Raw genomic sequence first — 20,959 nt, forward strand, 5'->3', positions numbered from 1 at the left:
CAAGGAGTTTCCCCCATATTATTTACCCATCAAACATTTTAGAGTTTTCATTAAAATGGGAAAAAGATTATCCTGAAAACTCTGTATACATATGTAATCATTATTTACAAATACAGTATAATGTCATGTTTCTTGAGGCTATAAATCCTCTTCTTAAGCATGCTTACTTTAAAGCCCGGTTATCCAACACTTCCCAAAAAGTCCATGAGGAAGAAACAGAGCCATGGGTCTTCTCTATTCTGGGAACACTGCCAATGAAAATGTAACCAAATTCCCTCCCTTGTTATAACCAAAAACATATAAACATACACAGACACTGTACACTTGGAAAAGCTCTGAAAAGCATGCTGTTAAGCATACCCAGATTTTGCCACAAACTGTACTACCTACATAATGGCATACAGTGGCTTGGTTATTATAGAACACTAACTCCCATAATCTCTTCAGAGAGACACAGCATTCAATATTCATTTATTTAAAAGGAAGCCAAAACTGCAAAGAAAAATGCAGTTTTAAGTATTGTATAATGAGTATCTCCTATAAGCAAAAACATATGCCTGTTGTATTCTTATTTACTAATATATGTCAAGCTTAAGACATTTTAAAAGAATCCCCTCAAAACAAAGGAAATCATAATCCTTAGAAAGTTACATTTCCCAGGCTGGTTGTAAACTGGAAAAGAAAAAAATAAACAACATCTGTTGGGCTCAGCTTTCTAAAGCACACAGCTTATCCGAATTGTTAGCATACTTTTTCCTATACATTTTTTAAAGATGCTAACAATAAACATTTTATATTCTTTAAATCATCCAGCCAAACGGGAGTTATATATGTGTTTGCCTGCTTGCTGACTGCTGATCTGCAGCCTGCTTTGAGGATACTGCTGAGTGATTTTCCATAAGCTGAGAACCAGCAAGTAATCATACATATTGGCTACTGTCAGTCAGACTGAATTATCAATGATACACACAAAATCCACACACACTTTTCATGGGTAGCAGACTGATTTAAAAGAACAAATCAGCAGATGGCAGTCTTAACTTTCTAACCCTCGTGATTATCAGGCTCAATTACTTTTAATCTAACTCCCATACAACCATGTCAGCATGCATATTTGTTTTACAACTCGCCTCAATAAGGCTCATGGAATTTAATAAAGTACTGATTTGTGTCATTTTATCATTGTTGCCTGCAAAGAAATTTAGCTAATCTGTCAACAATTTTGTCAATCATCTGACAGAATAATGGACCAGTTCCAAGCAATATATGACAATCTCAATAATCATAGTGCTCACATACAGGACTCCTACAATCTTCTCCCTAATACAAAAGTCTCTCATTTAAAGAACTGCTTTTATGAGCTTACATCCTGAATAAAACCAACAATCCCCTCCCCTACTTGCTATATTGCATCCATTTAATTAACATGACATCCCTCTCAAATGAAATCTTCTGTAAGCACCTATTCATTGAGAAGGCTAAACTGTGCAGTAAATATCTAGGTTCCTTTTAATAGGGGACATTTTCTTTGCAATTTAAAAGTATACCAAAGAGGAGAAAGGTCATTATTCAACAAAGAAACACTGAAGGTATCAAGGAAAAAAACAACCTTAATGCCACTTAACCTTGATTCCCTATTACATAAAATGTGGATATGCAGGGTTTAATCAGTTAAAACAAGCATTCACACAGAAAGATCTGCGTTCTGGATACTGTTCCCCTTTCCACAGGGTACATGCTGTACAGGTGGAATTCAAAGAGGCTACAGTTCTGAATATTTGAGGAAAACTCATCACATTCATTCTCAAGAGCAAGGTACTTGAGCCTAGTTTGATTTCAGAATGACTCTCTCCTCTTATTCTATACATAATGCTAAAAATGAACATCCTTGTGACCCTCTACTTCAATTATGAGTTTATCGGAGTTATATTTTTTGATTGAATACCTGTATATAATGTTAACCAGAGGTGTTTTTTTTCTCCTGTCCATGAGCCCAAAGCTTTGTTCGGGCCCAGTCTTTCTTAGGAAGATTTCTAAGCCAAATAGTTCAACAGAGCTCAGAATAGGCTAGGGATTAATGAGCTTGTGTGTGCAAACAAACAAGTACAGTAAATTACATAAATGGCCTGGACTTGAGCATGTAGAGAGCATTTTCAAAGAATCCCAAGTGGCGCCCAAAGAGATTAAAAAATTAATCTCCCTCCCAAAGGAAACCCTATATTCTAATGTGGAAACACATACATGAAAGTCATTCTCTCTCCAAAGAGACAAGTTCCTACAAAGACAACGAGGGGTGGGGAGAATTCTGCATGGGGCTGCTGCCTCTGTTGCCAACTGCACTGTGCTCAGTCTAGAATGGCTGCTAACATTCCCTGCAAAAGAAAATCTCTCTGTTTTGACTGTACACCTCTGAGCTAAGTGGGGGAAAGGAGCAAGAATTAGACTTGGAACCAAAGGGTTTTTCCTTTTTTTCTTTTTTTTTTTTTTTTAAACCTTCACATGACTCATTGGAAAAAATTTATAAATGTTCCCTGAAAGAGACAAAAACATTTGATATTTCTTTCAGTTGAAACAAATATATGGAGGGTAAACTCATCTTTGAGTGGTAGCCTGGCTTCTTTTTCGCAGAAAAGAGATGTATTTCTCCTCTTTAATTCTTTGAGAAAAGCAGCTCTCTATTTCTTAGCTATCATCCTTGTATTCCACCTGCAGATATATGCCTTGGTTTGCAGAAGCATGGTGACATAGACCCATGTTGGGACAAACACATAATTTGGATACCAAGAAATATAAATAGCAAGAAGAAGAAATGAAGACCTTGTTTGCAGATTAATATTGCTAATCACCAGAAAGAATGTAAAAAGGGAAATGAGCAAAGAGAAAATAAAAAGAGAGAAACAGACCTAGTCTGGTTAGGCATACTACATATTGGCTTCCATAATTAGTGAGTTAAAATCTGCTGCTTGTGAGATCAAATCACTAACTTCAGCAGCTGGGATTTGCTTACTCACCCCGGTAGAGTCCAAAGAAGCCCTCATAACGCAAGACTTTCTTAAAACAGTCAAAGCTGTTTTTGTACATCAGCTCCCCAACAACAGAGCCAGAGCCACGCTGGTTTTGCATTCGGGTCTTCACCAGATCTATAGGATACACTGCAGTGGCTCCCACAGCTACAAACAGAAGAATTTTTAGGCTTAAAAAAGAACACAATTAAATGGAGAGTCCATAAGGATGACAAATCTTATCTTAAAGGATGAAAAAATAAAACACAATATGTATTCTCACAAAAGAGACTTTATGTTAGTATTTTTCTTTCCCTCACACACACCTTAGAGGTAGCAGGCTATAGCAACCACTGAAATCCATAAATACAGCTGCTTCAGAGAACAACTGTCAAGAATGCTCTTTGATATCTTAGGTTCATAAATTACAGAGTGGATTATCGAGTCACTTCCCAAATTAGATAGTTAACACTCAGTTTTCTATAATAACAACATTAAACTATTATATAAAACATTTACTTATATTTTCCATTAAATGCCTAAATATTATGCCAGTTACTTCTTAAAATGACTATATCCGTACACTAGGTGGCTACAATTTTAAAATTTAGTTTAATAAAGCATCTCGGTAAATTAATCATAGTTACAACCACAATATTGGAGACACATTTCAACATTATCCTATCCCTATGTATAGAATTTGGTTTGAAAGAAAATGAGGCCGGGCACGGTGGCTCAAGCCTGTAATCCCAGCACTCTGGGAGGCCGAGACGGGAGGATCACGAGGTCAGGAGATCGAGACCATCCTGGCTAACACGGTGAAACCCCGTCTCTACTAAAAAATACAAAAAACTAGCCGGGCGAGGTGGCGGGCGCCTGTAGTCCCGGCTACTCGGGAGGCTGAGGCAGGAGAATGGCGGGAACCCGGGAGGCGGAGCTTGCAGTGAGCTGAGATCTGGCCACTGCACTCCAGCCTGGGCGACAGAGCGAGACTCTGTCTCAAAAAAAAAAAAAAAGAAAAAAGAAAATATGGCTCTGCTTTAAAATTTCTCAGGGACTGAAAAATTTATTTACATGAACGAAAGTATTACACACTTTGACTGCTGAAAGCCGAAACCTGGTTTGCAACTTCTAAAACTGACAGTGAAAAGAAAAAAAAAAAGTATTTTGAGTTCAGGCTTATCTTAAAAAATCGTAAGCATTTTAATCACACCTGCTAGTTTCTTCTCAACAAAGCAACTTCAGATTGTACACATTTTCTTTTTTTTTTTTTTTTTTTTTGAGACGGAGTCTCGCTGTGTCTCCCAGGCTGGAGTGCAGTGGCGTGATCTCGGCTCACTGCAAGCTCCGCCTCCCGGGTTCACGCCATTCTCCCGCCTCAGCCTCCCAAGTAGCTGAGACTACAGGCGCCCGCCACCACGCCCGGCTAGTTTTTTGTATTTTTAGTAGAGACGGGGTTTCACCATGTTAGCCAGGATAGTCTCTATCTCCTGACCTCGTGATCCACCTGCCTCGGCCTCCCAAAGTGCTGGGATTACAGGCTTGAGCCACCGTGCCCGGCCGATTGTACACATTTTCTATTTAGAGTATCTAAGCAAAAACAGTCTCTCAAATTTTGACTGTGAATCACTTTGAGACGCTGTTTTATTTCATGAGGTTCTGGATTCATATCTCAAATCTCAATTTCTTTTTTTTTTTTTTTTTTTTTCAGTTTTATTTTAGGTGTAGGGTATATATGAAGGTTTGTTACATAGGTAAACACATGTCATGGGCGTTTGTTGTACATATTTCATCACTCAGGTATTAATCCCAGTATCCAATAGTTATTTTTTCTGCTCCCCTCCTTCCTGCCACCTTCCCCCGCAAGTAGACCCCAGCGTCTGTTTCCTTCTTTGGGTTCATAAGTTCCTATTTAGTTCCTACTTATAAGTGAGAGCATGCGGTATTTGGTTTTCTGTTCCTGCGTTAGTATGATAAGGATAATAGCAAATCTCAATTTCTTAACCTGCCCCATAAACAGTTTCATTTTCCACTTTTTTATACTGGCCTTAGCCAGTATGATTAAGGAGAGTGCAGCACTGCATCCCAGACTTTCACATCATTACAGAGGTTTTGTCCTGAAGACAGACTGGAGCCAGATGGTCCACAGTCATTGCTATGACAAGTCCCCTGATCATAGGTAAAAATAAAGAACACTTCAGAAAGCCCTGAAGTCGTGACCCATGGGAACAATGAACTACACCTTTGCTGATCTGCCTTAGTCTAGTGAGATAAGATTACATTAACACAAGCCTCAAACAGCACACAGACATGTCACTCACCTCCAGCAACTGAGCCCAGAGTGAATCTGTAAGCAGACTCGGCAATCTGGAGCCAGATAGGCCTACCTAATCCAGGAGACTGCTGCAAAGAAGAAGAAAGCAAGTAAAAAAAAAATCTTGAAAGAGCACACAGCAAGTGAAGAAAACTACAATTTGACTATTTTAAGACAAGAAAAAACAAAACCTAAAAGTGATATTGGTAATGCAGTAGTATATTTTCCAAAAGAAGAAAATAGGATATTCATGTAGCCAAAAATGAAAGCAATGTATTTAAAAATAGATAACTCTATCATCAGCATTTAAAAACCATATTAAGCCAAATACACAGTAGCTTCCCCCTTACCCCAATTTTTACAAGCCTATTAATACCTCATTTATCTGCTACTGTTGGGGGAATACACTATCAGTTTACAGAAGTGAATCTTTCAGGTAAACAAGCATTTCAGTTATAAATTTTTTTTCCTTCTTTAACTTAAAATTTAAAAAGCTTTCTAAAGTATAAAAAATTAACTTGATTCTTAAATCGGAGAATATTGATCATAATCTACCATCTCTAATGACTACTGTCATAGTTCTAACATAAAATCTATAATAATAATAAAGAGAAAAATTCCACCAGATGTTATTTCACAGGTATCCCATAGCATAAAGAAAGGATCTAAGATAACTTGTCTATACTAGTGTGTCAGTCTTGTTCTTTAATATTCATTATGAAAAGACCTTCTATACTATGTAAACAGTATGAAATGACAGAATAAACTAAATAAAAAGTTAACATACTTGCCAATGTCTTAATTATATATACAAAAATCTAATATACATTATACAATTATATATAAGATGGATTTTAAAGTATATACAAAAATAGAAATTATAAAAGAATGGGATAAATGTTTCTAAGTAATTTTATATTTCACTTATTAATTAATGCAAAAATATTCTTTTTTTTTTTTCTTTTTTTGGAGACAGAGTTTCACTCTGATGCCCAGGCTGGAATGTAGTGGCACAAACACGGCTCACTGCAGCCTCAAATTCCCAGGTTCAGGCCATCCCACTGCCTCAGCCTCCGAAGTAGCTAGAACTACAGATGCATGTCACCATGCCCAGCTAATTTTTAAATTTTTTTGTAGAGATGGGGTCTGTCTATGTTGTCCAGGCTGGTCTCAAACTCTTGAGCTCAAGCAATCCTCCCACCTCAACCTCCCGAAGTGCTGGGATTACAGGCACGAGCCACCTCACCTGGCACAAAAGTATTCCTGATACTGCTTTCGAATACCAAAATCCATGGATGCTCATGTCCCTGATCTAAAATGGTGTAGTATTTTCATATAACCTATGCACATCCTCTGGTATATTTTAAATCATCTATACATTACTAATACCTAATATAAGGTAAATAAGATGTAAATAATTGTTATGCTGAATTTTTAAATTTTGTATTTTTTATTGTTGTAGTGTTATTTTTTATTGTTTGTTTTTTCCCAAATATTTTCCAACCACAGTTGGTTGAATCCAAGGACATGGCACTCAAGCAGATGGAGGGCCCACTATATTGAATATGCTTCAGTATAATTAACTGAATATGCTTCAATGAGTTTCTAAAATGTTGATTAACCAGTTAATTCTGATACTTTGTTTCAAAGACAACAGTTGAAAACATAAACACAATCTGTCCTTTCAAGGCAGTGATGATATTTAATCTTATATACTTTGAAGGAATTCAAGTTATGGCATTGCTATGGATTCAATGCTTGTGACTCCCCAAAATTCATGTGTTGAGACCCTACTGCCCAGTGTGATAGTATGTGAAGGTGGCAACTTTGGGTAGTAATTAGGTCATGAAAATGGAGCCCTCATGATAGGATTAGTGCCATTATAAGAAAAGACACAAGAAAGATGACCTCCCTCTATCTCTCCCTCATATAACAAGGATATAACAAGAAGCCTGCGTCTACAGACTAGGAACAGGGCCCTTACCAGTAAATGAATCAGCCAGCACCTTGATCTTGTAGTTTCTAGCCTCTAGAACTATGAGAAATAAATGTTTGTTATCTAAACCACCTATGGTAATTTGTAACAGGAGTCCAAACAAAGGCATTTTAGCTTACATTTTAAAATCAATATAGCTATTATGCTACCTACTAAACACACTGGCATATGTTTTTAACTTCTTTAAAAATGTACTGGGCCGGCGCAGTGGCTCATACCTGTAATCTTAGCATTTTGGGAGGCTGAGGTGGGCGGATCACTTGAGGTCAGGAGTTCAAGACCAGCCTGGCCAACATGGTGAAACTCTATCTCTACTAAAAATGCAAAAATTAGTCAGGTGTAGTGGTAGGTGCCTATAATCCCAGCTACTTGGGAGGCTGAAGTGGGAGCATCACTTGGACCTGGAGGTGGAGGTTGCTGTGAGCTGAGATCACAAATCACTGCACTCCAGCCTGGGTGACAGAGCAAGACTCTGCTTCAAAAAAAAAAAATGTATATAGAACGTTATTTCCCCCACTTAAGAGTTTCTCAATCACAAAACTGGATGAAAATAAATCTCGGCCGGGTGCGGTGGCTCACGCCTGTAATCCCAGCACTTTGGGAGGCCGAGGCGGGCGGATCACAAGGTCAGGAGATCGAGACCACAGTGAAACCCCGTCTCTACTAAAAATACAAAAAATTAGCCGGGCGAGGTGGCGGGCGCCTGTAGTCCCAGCTACTCGGGAGGCTGAGGCAGGAGAATGGCGTGGACCCGGGAGGTGGAGCTTGCAGTGAGCCAAGATCGCGCCACTGCACTCCAGCCTGGCCAACAGAGCGAGACTCCGTCTCAAAAAAAAAAAAAAAAAAAAAAAAGGAAATAAATCTCATTCTCATAAATTATGAATTATTTTCAATCATGTATCCTTTCAAAATATGTTGAATTAAAACTCATAGAATAAAAAGCCTATGATCCTAAATAAGCATCAAGTAACCATTAATTCCCTTATTCATATAAAAGGTTTCTCCTGTATTCAACCACCTGTATTTTTCTTTATACTTTCTTCCTTTAAAGAACATTTATAAGCCCTACAAAATCCTATGAAAACTGAAGGATTATACTGTGCTTTAATTCTTTGCTAAAAACATTTCTAACTATAAATACCCAAATGCCTTTTGACAGAAATGTCACCTTCGCCCTTATTAAATAACATTTAAAAGAAAACATACAATATATGGTCAGCAACATTTTTTTTAAGGCTTAGTTATCACTTATGGCTCGCTTGTATTCAGGTATGTAAATGTAATTAATGCTATGGATTTCACTTCATGAATATTCATAAATGAAATGCTATCGCTGTCATCCCTATTAATGACTGTGTACTGAATTTTTAGCATTTAGGCTGAAGGAAAACACTCAGCACTAAGAAGATTGCCTGCCGTGAGCAAATGTGCCAAAGGAAAAGACGCTCTTTCCCTTAAGGTTATGATTATGATCATAAAGTTTGATATTTAACAAGGTTAATTAAGTGTTTTTCAAAACAAGAGTTGAGAATCTTAAATGATTTTTAACCTACTCCCTAAGCATATGTGTGTGATAGGAAATAAGTTGATTCCTCATTTAAAGAGATGTTCTCTTCATTTTTTTGTTATAGGTATCTTATTTTGTAAGTGAGAATTAGGTCTAGTGAGGTGGCTCACACCAGTAATCCCAGCAATTTGGGAGGCTGAGGCAGGCAGATCACTTGAGCCCAAGAGTTCAAGACCAGCCTGGGCAACATGGTAAAACTCCATCTCTACAAAAAATACAAAAATTAGCCAGGCATGGTAGTACATGCCTGGGGTCCCAGCTGCTCGAGAGGCTGAAGTGGAAGGATCACTTGAGTCTGGGAGGTTGAGGCTGCAGTGAGCAGTGATGATGCATTAGATAAGGCAAGATTATGTCAGTTAACAAGTCAAACCACACTGCCAACTCAATAGGGAGAATTACCTCTTTCAAATGACACACTATTAATGGGTAGAATAAAAGGGAAAAATAGCTAAAGTTTTTATCTCGAGCATTGGAAGGGGGGAAAAAGGCTAGATTCTATAAAAACAAAAATGTATGACTGGAATGGCAAAATAAGGCTAGGGGAAACAAAACAAAATTTTTCTGTCTGCAAATTACATCTATGACTTCAATAGTCTGGGATTTGAATGCAATATTCTTGGCCTTACAAAGTAAGATTAAAACCTAAAGCCATGACAGTATAGGAGAAGGAGATGAAGAGAAAAAAAAAAAAAATATATATATATATATATATGTGTGTGTGTGTGTATATATATATATTTTCCCCTGAATGCTAAACAATACATACTTTTCTCTCAGTAAAAAGGGAGTTAAGTTGTGTTAAGGACTACAGTAAGTCTTCAAATCTAATAATTTAAATGAGTTAAATGACTAATAAATAATAGCTAATACATAAACCTAATTTTCTTTTTGAGAACAGACTTCCTTTTGTGGTAAAGTATCACAGGTGAAAGAGGTAAAATGTTCCAAAAAAAGGAATTCCTAAATGGACTGTAATGTCTTCCTGTATGTGCTCATGAATCCAAAATTCAAAGAAGGGCCACAGAAATGCAAATTACACAAAGAAAACAAAGTCCTATGTCTAAGGAATGCTATACACAAAATAAAGATTAAAAAAATTATAATATGCAGCCATAAAAAAGAATGAGATCCTGTCTTTTGCAGTGACATGGATGGAGCTGGAGGCCATTATCCTTAGCAAACTAACACAGGAACAGAAAACCAAATACCGTTATGTTCTCACTTATAAGTGGGAGCTAAGTGATAAGAGCTTATTATGAACACAAAGAAGGAAACAACAGACACTGGAGTCTACTTGAGGGAGGAGTAGGGGAGAAAGGAGAGGAGCAGAAAAGATAACTATTGGGTACTGGGCTTAATACTTGGGTGATGAAATAATATGTACAAAAAATCCCATGACACATGTTTACCTATGTAACAAACCTTCACATGTACCCCCAAACTTAAAAGTTAAAATAATAATTCTTAGTAATTCAATAATGTTTTGACAGAACACAATCCAGCTTATATTCCATAGTTCTTTTAGTGAGTGGCCTATAGCTTTAATATAATTTCCCATAGAAACAAAACTTTTTTAAAGAAAGTACATATATACCCAAGCAGGTCCATCACAGATCATTTATCCCATACAGTTGAAAAAGTAATTATGTAATATACAGTAAAGAAAAAGAGAAGGTTTGTTTTCCCACTTTCACATAGGGCCAGAATTGGTCTATAACCTGGTTTTAATATCCAAACTGTTAACATGCTTCAAAAATATACATCCTCTTCTTTCTGCAATCCACCTCCTCTTTTATCTCATTTCCCTCAAATCAAAATTTCCATTTCTCTCACTGTAGGTCATCTTAATAGCACAACATATTTATCCGTTCTACTGATGGTGAGTATTTAGATTGTTCCAATATTTTTGCAATTGCAAATAATGTTGCTATAAACATTCTTTTTTTTTTTTTTTTTTTTTTTTTTTTACACAGTCTCCCTCTGTTGCTCATGCTAAAGTGCAGTGGCACATTCCTGGTTCACTGCAACCTCTACCTCCTGGGTTCAAGCAATTCTCATGCCTCAGCCTCCCGAGAAGCTGGGACTGTAGGTGCGCACCACCATGCCTGGCTAAATTTTTTGTATTTTTTTGTAGACATGGGGATTCATCATGTTAGCCAGGCTGGTCTCAAACTCCTGACCTCAAGTGATCCACCCACCTCAGCTTCCCAAAGTGCTGGGATTACAGGTGTGAGCCACCACGTCCAGCCTAAACTTTCTTGTACATATCTCTTAACACACTTGTGTAAACATTTTTGTTAGGGACTACTCCCAGGAGAGGAACCGACAGGTCACGGGGTATGTGTTTCTTCAACTGCAGTGGTACTGACAAATAGTTTCCAAAGTTGTGATGCTAGCAATTTCCATTCCTTCACCTCTTGAACAACACTTGCCATTGTCAGAGTATAATTTTGATTAATCTGGATAGTATAAAATAGCATCCCATTGTAGTTTTAGTGTGTGTTTTCTTGTACTAATGGTATTAAACTTTTCTATTATTTTTCTTTACCATTTGGATATCCTCTTTTGTGAGGTTTCTCTTCAGGTATTTTGCCAATTTTTCTATTGCATTGCCTGCCTTTTGCTTATAAATTTGCAGAAGTTTATTATACTATATATTCTGGATACAGATCCTCTATTATTTAAATGTATTGCAAATATCTCTGCCTATTGTATAACTTGTCTTTTCACACTCTTAGTGGTATATTTTGATAAAAGTTCTTTAATGAAGTTTAACTTATTAATCTTTTTCTTTATGACTGGTGTTCTGTACTATTTACAAAATCTCTGCTTATCTCCAGATCAGAAATAGAATCTCTCATGTTATCCTCTTTAATCTTTCACATTTAGGAACAGAAAAAGACTTTTGTGTATGGTATGGGGTAGTGATTTTTTTTCCTTGTTGAATATCCATCATTAACTAAAAATTTTTAAAAATAGGCCTGGTAGAATTTCAACCAGCATTTAAAAATTAAAATATAAAACATTTCAGGCACTTAAAAAAATACAAAGAAATATTAATACTTTTTCCTCACTTCTCATCCCCTTTTACCTAATGGAAGTAGATGAGAGTAGATTAAGCAACTGTGTCACATATATGTTTCAGCCCATCTTGGAGTTTGCTTATACAGGCTTCTCATATTTGATAATAAGCACAATAATAGCAGTTAACATTTGTTGCATGCTTAACAGGTGTTAGGCTTAATGTAAGTGTATTATTACTCATGTAATTCTCATAATAATCCTGTAAAGATGAATACTGCTATCTTTATTTATTTATTTATTTATTTATTTGAGACAGGGTCTTGCTCTGTCATTCAGGCTGGAGTGCAGTAGTATGATCACAGCTAACTGCAGTCTCAAACTCCTGCGCTCAAGCAATCCTCCCACCTCTGCCTCCCAAATAGCTGAGACTACAGGTGCTACCATGTACCTGGCTAATTCTACCATGCCTGGCTAATTTTTTGTATGTTTTTGTAGAGACAGAGATTCATCATATTGCCCAGCTGGTCTCAAACTACTGGGCTCAAAACAATCTGCCCGCTTTGGCCTCCCAAAGTGCTGGGATTACAGGCACAAGCCACTGTGCCTGGCATACTGTCCCTATTTAATAAACGAGGAAACAGAATGAGAGGATGTTACATAATCAGTGGCCAACCTCTTAACTACTGTCTCCTTCATAACTTCTATTTCTGGACTCACAGATTCTCCATCATAAACAAGTGTTTTCATAATACCTTTCATAAGGTGAGATAACAAAACATACATCCTTCTTCCTATTTTACATTTAGGTTTCTAATATATTCATATAAGAGAATACTCTGCATAATAAATGTAAGTAATTATGTACTACAAATTTGGCAATATAGGAAAAATCACAAGAGAATCAAATCAAGATATCTTCTGGAAGTAACATGGGAATAGCTATGGTTAGCATTACTGTAATTCTGTGAACTAAAGAATGTTAAAAACTGAGTCACTAGGATTGTAGTCTATATGGCCGCCTTAGAATGCCTCATAAACCTGAAATACGTTAACTGAGAATGTTTTTTCAAGGCTGAAAATTGAAGAAAGTTTATTCTATTACTTTGGTTGCTATAAGAACTTAAGCATATTTTCATATTATTCTACTTGAGTCCAGCCTGAATTCCTTACAAAATTTTAAATGTTACAAAGGAAAAAGGAGGATAAATTTAGAATTCTGAAAATAAAATCCATTGATACATACCATTTTACAGAATGCAGGAGCTTGAAGGCTTCTCAGAAATACATGAAGATACTCACTTTACTAAAGGGAAAACTGAGGCCCAAATAAACTTGTATTAGATCTCAAGGACAGTAAAGGTCAGATTTCACAATGGCCATTAGTGGACATTAATTTGAACCCTTAACCTTCACAAATCTGTTCCTATAAAACTCTAATAATTATTTATTATTTCGGTTGAGTTCTATTTTCTCAGATTTTATTCCTATAATAATGTAGAGGAAAACACATACTTAAGATCTTAATTTTTATTTCTCTGTACCTAAGCCTCAGTAGAAAGACTATTTTCTATGTGAGAGGAAACATTAAACATTTTAGCTGAACGCAGTGGCTCATGCACTCTGTAATTCCAGCACTTTGGCAGGCCAAGGCCAGTGGATTAATGTAAGCTTAGGAGTTTGAGACCAGTCTGGGAAACATGGCTAAACCCTGTCTCTACTGAAAAAAAATTAGCTGAGCATGGTGGTGTATGCCTATAGTCCCAGCTATTCAGGAGGCTGAGGTGGGAGGATCACCTGAGCCAGGGAGGTCAGGGCTGCAGTGAACAGTGATTGTGCCAATGCACTCCAGCCTGGGTGACAGAGTGAGACTCTGTCTCCACCAAAAAAAAAAAAGAAAAAGTGTCCTGAGACTCTGAGGTTCTTCCTTTGGGGACAATGTAAGAATACCTAAGACCTCTACCAGCTCTCTAGAAATTCTAGATCCCTGTACCATCTCACTGGTTAAGGAAAGGCAGAGAAAGCACTCCCCATCACTCTGGATACCAATCAGAGACCCAGGGAAGAAGAAAATGGTGGTTTTTATCACTGCCCATTTCCTAAATATCTGACAAGACCCTTGAGGCCACCCAACCCAGCATAAAAGCATCAGCACCGCCACTGAAGACAGGCAAATCATCTTGAATCTGTCTTAAAAAGAATTCACAGCAGTAGCAAAATTACATCACTTTCCTAAGGATGAAGAAACGTGAAGGACGCAGACTCAGGGTGCCAAAGATTGCAAAACAAGCTTTAGATATGGCCTCTAGGAAAATTGCTAGGGGCAAGAGAGGTGGGTGAATAGAAAACTAAGCGGCAGAAAAACTGAGGAGGAGGAAATGAGTTGAGACTTTTAAATTCAGTTTACAATGTTTTTAATACGCTAAATGAAATATTTCCCAATTACAAATATTAAGGACACCTTCAGGGAGAGTTATATCAATAGACACATGTAATACTGCAAAATATCTTCTTTTGAAATGCAATTTTTCAAAATTCAAGAGCAAATTTTCACAAATGTATATACTACAAAAAATAAAATTAAATTCAGTAAGAGCTCTTTAAATATTTCAATGTCTTTTTTAATTTTATTTAAAAATTTTCACCTTCTTTCCTTTTATTAAATGTTGTAATTTTATAAAATTTTATTTTTTAAAAATCACTGAACTGAAATAAATCTATCTATTTTTAAAGGATTTGAGACCTCATAATGGAAATAAACTTTTTTCTTTTTTTTTTTTTTTAAGACAGGGTCTCACTCTGTTGCCCAGGCTGGAGTGCAGTAGCACAATCACGGCTCACTGCAACCTCAACTTCCTGGGCTCATCAGTCTCTTCCTCCCCATCAGTCTCCGAAGTAGCTAGGACTACAGGCACATGCCATCATACCTGGCTAATTTTTTGCTTTTTTTTTTTTTTTTTTTGGTAGAGATGGGGTTGTGCCATGTTGCCCAGGCTGGTCTGGAACTTCTGGGCTCAAGCAATCTGCCTGCCTCAGCCTCCCAAATTGCTGGCATTACAGGCATAAGCCACTGGGCCCGGCCTGGAAATAAACTTTGATGGCAGCAGGTAAAAGAGTTTTTCTGATACAAAAGAAGCTAAATTGCAATGAGTTACAATACATTTTAATTTGTAGGAAGTTTATTACACAACAGTAAACAAACTATTAACACAAAACGTAGATATAATGTTTCTTTTCCATTTTCAATTTGCTTCAACCTGACTACAAAATGTTGTTGTTCCTTATGTAAAGTAGAACTGGAAATTCTAATTAGTTTCACAGGCAGAATCATCATTCCATGGAGCTCAAGTAGAAGAAAGGTTTCCGACCAAGTCTTCCCAAAGTGAACTACACTTAAACATATCTTGATGTTTCATTAACACATTTGGTGAAGGTGACCAATAACAGCAAACCAACCCTGGCTACTCACCAATGTGGCAGCAATGAAGAAAGAGCAGACATAGCCTCTTTCTACAGCATGCACATTTAGTAGCGTGCGCTCTCTCTCTCTCTCTCTGTCTCTCTCTCTGTATCCTGTCTTCTTTATCCATGCCCTCCCCATGTTGCCTAGCCTAGTATGGCATCACACTCTCCTAGAGAATTATGAGGAACGCAGGCTCCATGTCTATTGGAGCAGGAAAGTACCAGGAGGACAATGACTGGCCTTCCTAACCCTTACCCACACACAAAAGCAATGTGATCATCTGCTACCACTGAAACTTCGAAAGTGCTATAGAAGTAGAGGTTTCAACTCAAAACAAGATTTGTTAAAAACTGTTCCATTCCACTCTTCAAGGTAATTTCATGGAATTTCTTTTTCTTACCAAGATAGTACTTGTAATCAGAAATGGGACTGTATTAATTTTATAGGACTCAGAAGCTACTGTTTTAATCATTCTTAACATTTATATTTATCAAAAATGTAATAACAGTCAAGGTTTTCTTTCCGGTTTCACTACTTTTTTTTTCCCCAGGTTGTAATCTGTAAGGCACAATCCCAGTGAATCAATTATTTCATTTGAGGGAAGTTTTTTTATTTTAGAAACCCTATAAATGCCAGTTTAATGATACAAAGTAAACCTAACAATTATCTTCAAATGTGACGAGGCAAATGAAAAGAATGCTAATTCTAAGGGGAAGGGGGTCAAACCGATGTATGTTTGAACTCTTATTTTCCTTATCTGAACAAAACAAAAAACAAAACACAAACATAAATCTAGTTATCTCATAAAAATGTTCTATAGGCTGGGCGTGGTGACTAATGCCTGTAATCCCAGCACTTTGGGAGGCCGAGGTGAGTGGATACCTGAGGTCACAAATTTGAGACCAGCCTGCCCAACATGGCAAAACCTTGACTCTACTAAAAATACAAAAATTAGCCAGTTGTGGTGGCGCATGCCTATAATCCCAGTTACTCGGGAGGCTGAGGCAGGAGAATCTCTTAAACCCAGAAGGCAGAGGTTGCAGTGAGCCGAGATCATACCATTGCACTCCAGCCTGGGCAACAGAGCCAGACTCCATCTAAAAAAAAAAATATATATATATATATATATATATATATGTGTGTGTATATATATATTCTATAAAAGTGGGGGTAACAGTAGTTCTATAAAGGTAATCTTTAAGCTAAGTAAAGTCTTTCTCTAGAAAGTAATTTTTAATTTTTACAGCATTCAGAAGCTGTCAGCTCCTACTCAGGCTACTAGTTCAGCATTTTTTAAGGTGATCATATTTATGAGACTACTCATACCTGTCTCTGAAGTTCTGCCAGGTTGTAAGGTAAGGCCCCCTCAGCCAATGGGGCTATTCTCTCAATATCTGCCAAAGTCAAGCGCCTTCAGGAAAAATATAAGAAAGAATTGTTAGACACTGACAAACTCCTCATGCCAAAATCATCTTTTCTCCAAAAAAAAAAAAAAAAAAACAAACTCCGAACTATAGTTTAAAATCTTTACTTCCCTATTTACACAAATCATTTTAGTGACCAAAAAACCTTTTAACTGTTTTCATCAACAAAAAACAAAAGACTCCAGAGAAATAATGTGGAGTGAATAAATTTAGTAAGACTCCAGTGATAGATATTAAAATCAAATAATTATTGCCAGAAGCAAAATATAGAGGTTGACTATCCGTACCCACTAAATGTGTCCCCTAAGGATATCTATTTAAAGCACATGTACAAAGTATCTGGGAAGGATACATATAAATCTGATAAATACTGGTTGCCTCCAAGGAAAGGAACAAGGGTAGGAGGGAGACTTCTTCTTTTTTTTTTTTCAACGATATGTTCTTTCCAACCCTTTGAGTTTTGACCCATTTTTAGGCAGGAGAATAGGGTCTGGAGACAGGGAGACTTCACTTCAGCCTCATGGGCCAACTCTTCATTTGCGTAGGATAACTTCAGCCTCTGATTGGTTGCAGGCTGAGCCTTCACTTCGGCCTCCAATTGATCACGGGCTGAGCCTTCACTTCAGCCTCCAACTGGTTGTGGGTCAAGTCTTCATTTATATAGGGTGTAACAAATAGGAAACTTCTAACGGGTACTAAACCCCAGATGATTTGCAACTAAGGCTCTTGAGCTGCTTGCTCAAGCCTGCTCCTGATATGTGGAGTATACTTTTGCTTCAATAAATCTATGCTTTTGTCTTCTATTGCTTTGTGTGTTTTGTCCAATTCTTTGTTCAACATGCCAAGAAACTGGACAACTTATAGTCAAGACCCTCCACTGGTAACATATCTTGGCAAGTCAGCCAGGAGGTAAGCCCAAATGTGGGGATTTATTTCTCTTTGCCTTTTCCCTTTTTCTTTTCGGACACAGGCTGGAGTTATCTCCATGCAGGGCTCCCTCCACTCCACAGAGGGGAACCCCTTCCACTCTCTTTCCCTTTTCCAACACGGGATTCTTCACAGACAGCATCTAAGCATGAAGGCAACAGCAGGTGTCAGGCCAGGGCCACTCTCCCAGGAGACTGAAAGGTATCCATGTGGAAGCACCTGACCACCACTGCCTGGTTTGGGTGAGGGACCTGAGTCCTTTTCTTTTTTTCAGTCTTTCAGAGGCTGTTTCCTAGTAGATCCTTGGTAATTGAGGGCAACTAGCCAGGGCCACTCTCTGGTGTTACCTGAAGGCCAAGAAGTGAATGGAGATAGCTGCCCTGCCCAGAATGGGTAAGTACTCTTTTCTGTCTTTCTTAGTTACAGTCCCTAACCCCTACGTATGATGAAATTGACAGTGGCAGCTCTTCTAGAACAAATTCACACGTTTCAGTCAACTTAAGCCCTCTTTCCTTACGCCAAATGCTCCTAAAGAGTTAGCTTGTAGGCCGGGCGCGGTGGCTCAAGCCTGTAATCCCAGCACTTTGGGAGGCCGAGACGGGCGGATCATGAGGTCAGGAGATCGAGACCATCCTGGCTAACACAGTGAAACCCCGTCTCTACTAAAAATACAAAAACTTAGCCGGGCGAGGTGGCAGGCGCCTGTAGTCCCAGCTACTCGGGAGGCTGAGGCAGGAGAATGGCGTGAACCCGGGAGGCGGAGCTTGCAGTGAGCTGAGATCCGGCCACTGCACTCCAGCCTGGGTGACAAAGCGAGACTCCGTCTCAAAAAAAAAAAAAAAAAAAAAAAAAAAGAGTTAGCTTGTAATGGCAAAAGATATCTCTTAGGCATTCTGATTCCCCTTCAACTTGCTGAGGACTTTTGGGGCCCACAATCTTTAGAATACATTCTACATCTTGTTTCTTTTGTCATCACCATATTATTCTTATAGAATGACCTGCCCTTACATGGGGTCCACTGTCATGATGGTGGATTTTTAAACATTCCCTCTCTTATTGAGGGCCTGAGTGGAAGAGCCAACCCTATTATTTCATTTTTCATGCTCCAAATCTACCTTTCCCCCCTGAGACTACCTGTAAAATCCACATGACAAAAGAAATCCATCCAACTTCTAGTTCCTACTATTAAAGTTCATGGCTATCACTCCAGTGGAACAGGAAACAATGGCCTTATCAAATTATAAGGATGCTAGAAGTCAAGGCCTTCATCCGGGGACAAAAGGAAGGCTCACAGTGGGTCATCAGTGGTGGAGAGAACCTTCCCAAAGTGGTACCAGCACCCATCTAAGGTCAGACTAAGATGGGGCCCTAAAGGGGGACGCCCCTGAGGACCCCAATCAAGGCCCAGAGATTTTGCAGGGGGATGCCCCGGTAAAATCTGAGTCACCAAATAAGCTAGGTTCTCTTCTTTCTTCCAGACCACTATGGGCAACTCTCCATCCATTCCATCTGATTCCCCACTTGGCTGCATTCTCAACCACTGGGAATTCTCAAATGTCAATTCTCAAATGTCAATTTGACCCTGACAATCTAAGGAGAAAAAACCTGATTTTTTTTTTTTTTACTGTAATACTGTATGGCCCCAAAATTAGCTGGACAGCCGGGAATAATGGGAAGTCTTAATTACAACACCATCCTGCAATTAGACCTATTTTGCAAAAGGCAGTGTAAATGGTCAGAAATCCTACATGTGTAGGCCTTTATGGCCCTAGGTCAAAACCCAACCATCAGCAAAACTCCCAGAACCTGCCCCCAAAAGGAAGGTTCTAAGGCAGAACTGGATATTGTGGATGACCTCCTTTATGCAAGGGCCACCTGTCTCTTGGGGCAATGGCAACCACCCCCATATAACCCCTTGCCAAGTGTTTCTGAGGCCCAAACCCAAGAGCTAAAGCCAAGGGCCCTGCTAAGTCCCCCTCACATTCAGAGGGGAACACCCTATTCAACTACCTCTATAGCCCTGCTATCCCTTAGGGAAGTAGCAGGAGCCGAGGGGCTGGTCTGAGTTTCGGTCCCCTTCTCCATAAATGACATACAACAATGTAAAGAAAAAGCTAGGAAGCTATTCAGAGAACCCCAGAAAACTTGCAGATAGGTTCCAAGCTTTGACCTTAGCCTTTCATCTCTCATAGAGAGACGTTCAATTCATTCTAGCAACTTGTTGCACCCTCTTGGAAAAGGAATGAATCTTTGAGGTCACTTGCCAAGAAGCAGACAATTTACTTGCCCAAAACCCTCAGGGTTATCGCCCAAACCCAGACACAGTCCCCGCTACTGATCCTAACTGGGACCATAACACCCCCATGGGAATGAACAACTGGGCCAAATTTCTTAAGGCTCTCCTTGGAGGAAAGAAAAAGGGAGTAACTAAGGCAGTAAATTATGATAAAGTAAGGGAGGTTGCACAAGGCAAGGAGGAAAATCTAGCCGTGTTTTATGGCAGGCTGGAGGAAGCCTTTAGAAAATATACCAATCTGGACCCTTCCTTTCCTGAAGGCAGTGTTGAGCCCTCTTTTGTTCCTAGTATTACTACCTTCAGTGTGAACTCTCTTGTTAGTGATTACTCCATTTAGAAGTTTGTACTTTTGGCCGGGCGCGGTGGCTCACGCCTGTAATCCCAGCACTTTGGGAGGCCGAGGCGGGCGGATCACAAGGTCAGGAGATCGAGACCACGGTGAAATCCCGTCTCTACTAAACACAAAAAATTAGCCGGGTGCGGTGGCGGGCACCTATAGTCCCAGCTACTCAGGAGGCTGAGGCAGGAGAATGGCGTGAACCCAGGAGGCGGAGCTTGCAGTGAGCCGAGATCGCGCCACTGCACTCCAGCCTGAGGCACAGAGCGAGACTCCGTCTCAAAAAAAAAAAAAGAAGTTTGTACTTTTTACTGACTACTTTATAGAAACAAATAATCTATATTGCATCATTTTCAAGCCCACAGAAATGTATAAGCTCTATAATCTTGACAGTTTTCAATTATGTTTAATGTTACAAGCATGTAAAACACAGGTGATATATGTAAGAATATGTATAAATACCACTAGATAGCTTATTTTGAACAGATATTCTCTAAATTTTTTTAACAGTAGATTGACTGCAGTTTCTTAGGTGTGTTTCTCAATATACTCTCTCAATGTTTTAAAGCATATGGAAATTTGAATACTGTTTAACCTCATGTATTCCTTTGT

General features: G+C 38.5%; 1 protein-coding gene across 5 annotated transcripts in view; it reads right to left on the reverse strand.

Moving 5' to 3' along the window:
• SLC25A12 (solute carrier family 25 member 12) overlaps window positions 1-20,959 on the reverse strand; it is a 130,093-nt gene that overhangs the window by 27,311 nt on the left and 81,823 nt on the right. For 3 of the 5 annotated variants that reach the window (NM_001261376.1, XM_077956124.1, XM_015110309.3), the window contains 3 exon segments: window positions 3,012-3,170; window positions 5,324-5,405; window positions 16,690-16,774. In NM_001261376.1, the coding sequence (NP_001248305.1) occupies window positions 3,012-3,170; window positions 5,324-5,405; window positions 16,690-16,774 (326 nt within the window). 5 annotated transcript variants of the gene reach the window in all.

This window comes from Macaca mulatta, chromosome 12, assembly GCF_049350105.2.
Source record: "Macaca mulatta isolate MMU2019108-1 chromosome 12, T2T-MMU8v2.0, whole genome shotgun sequence".
In the NCBI taxonomy this organism is placed as follows: Eukaryota; Metazoa; Chordata; class Mammalia; order Primates; family Cercopithecidae; genus Macaca; species Macaca mulatta.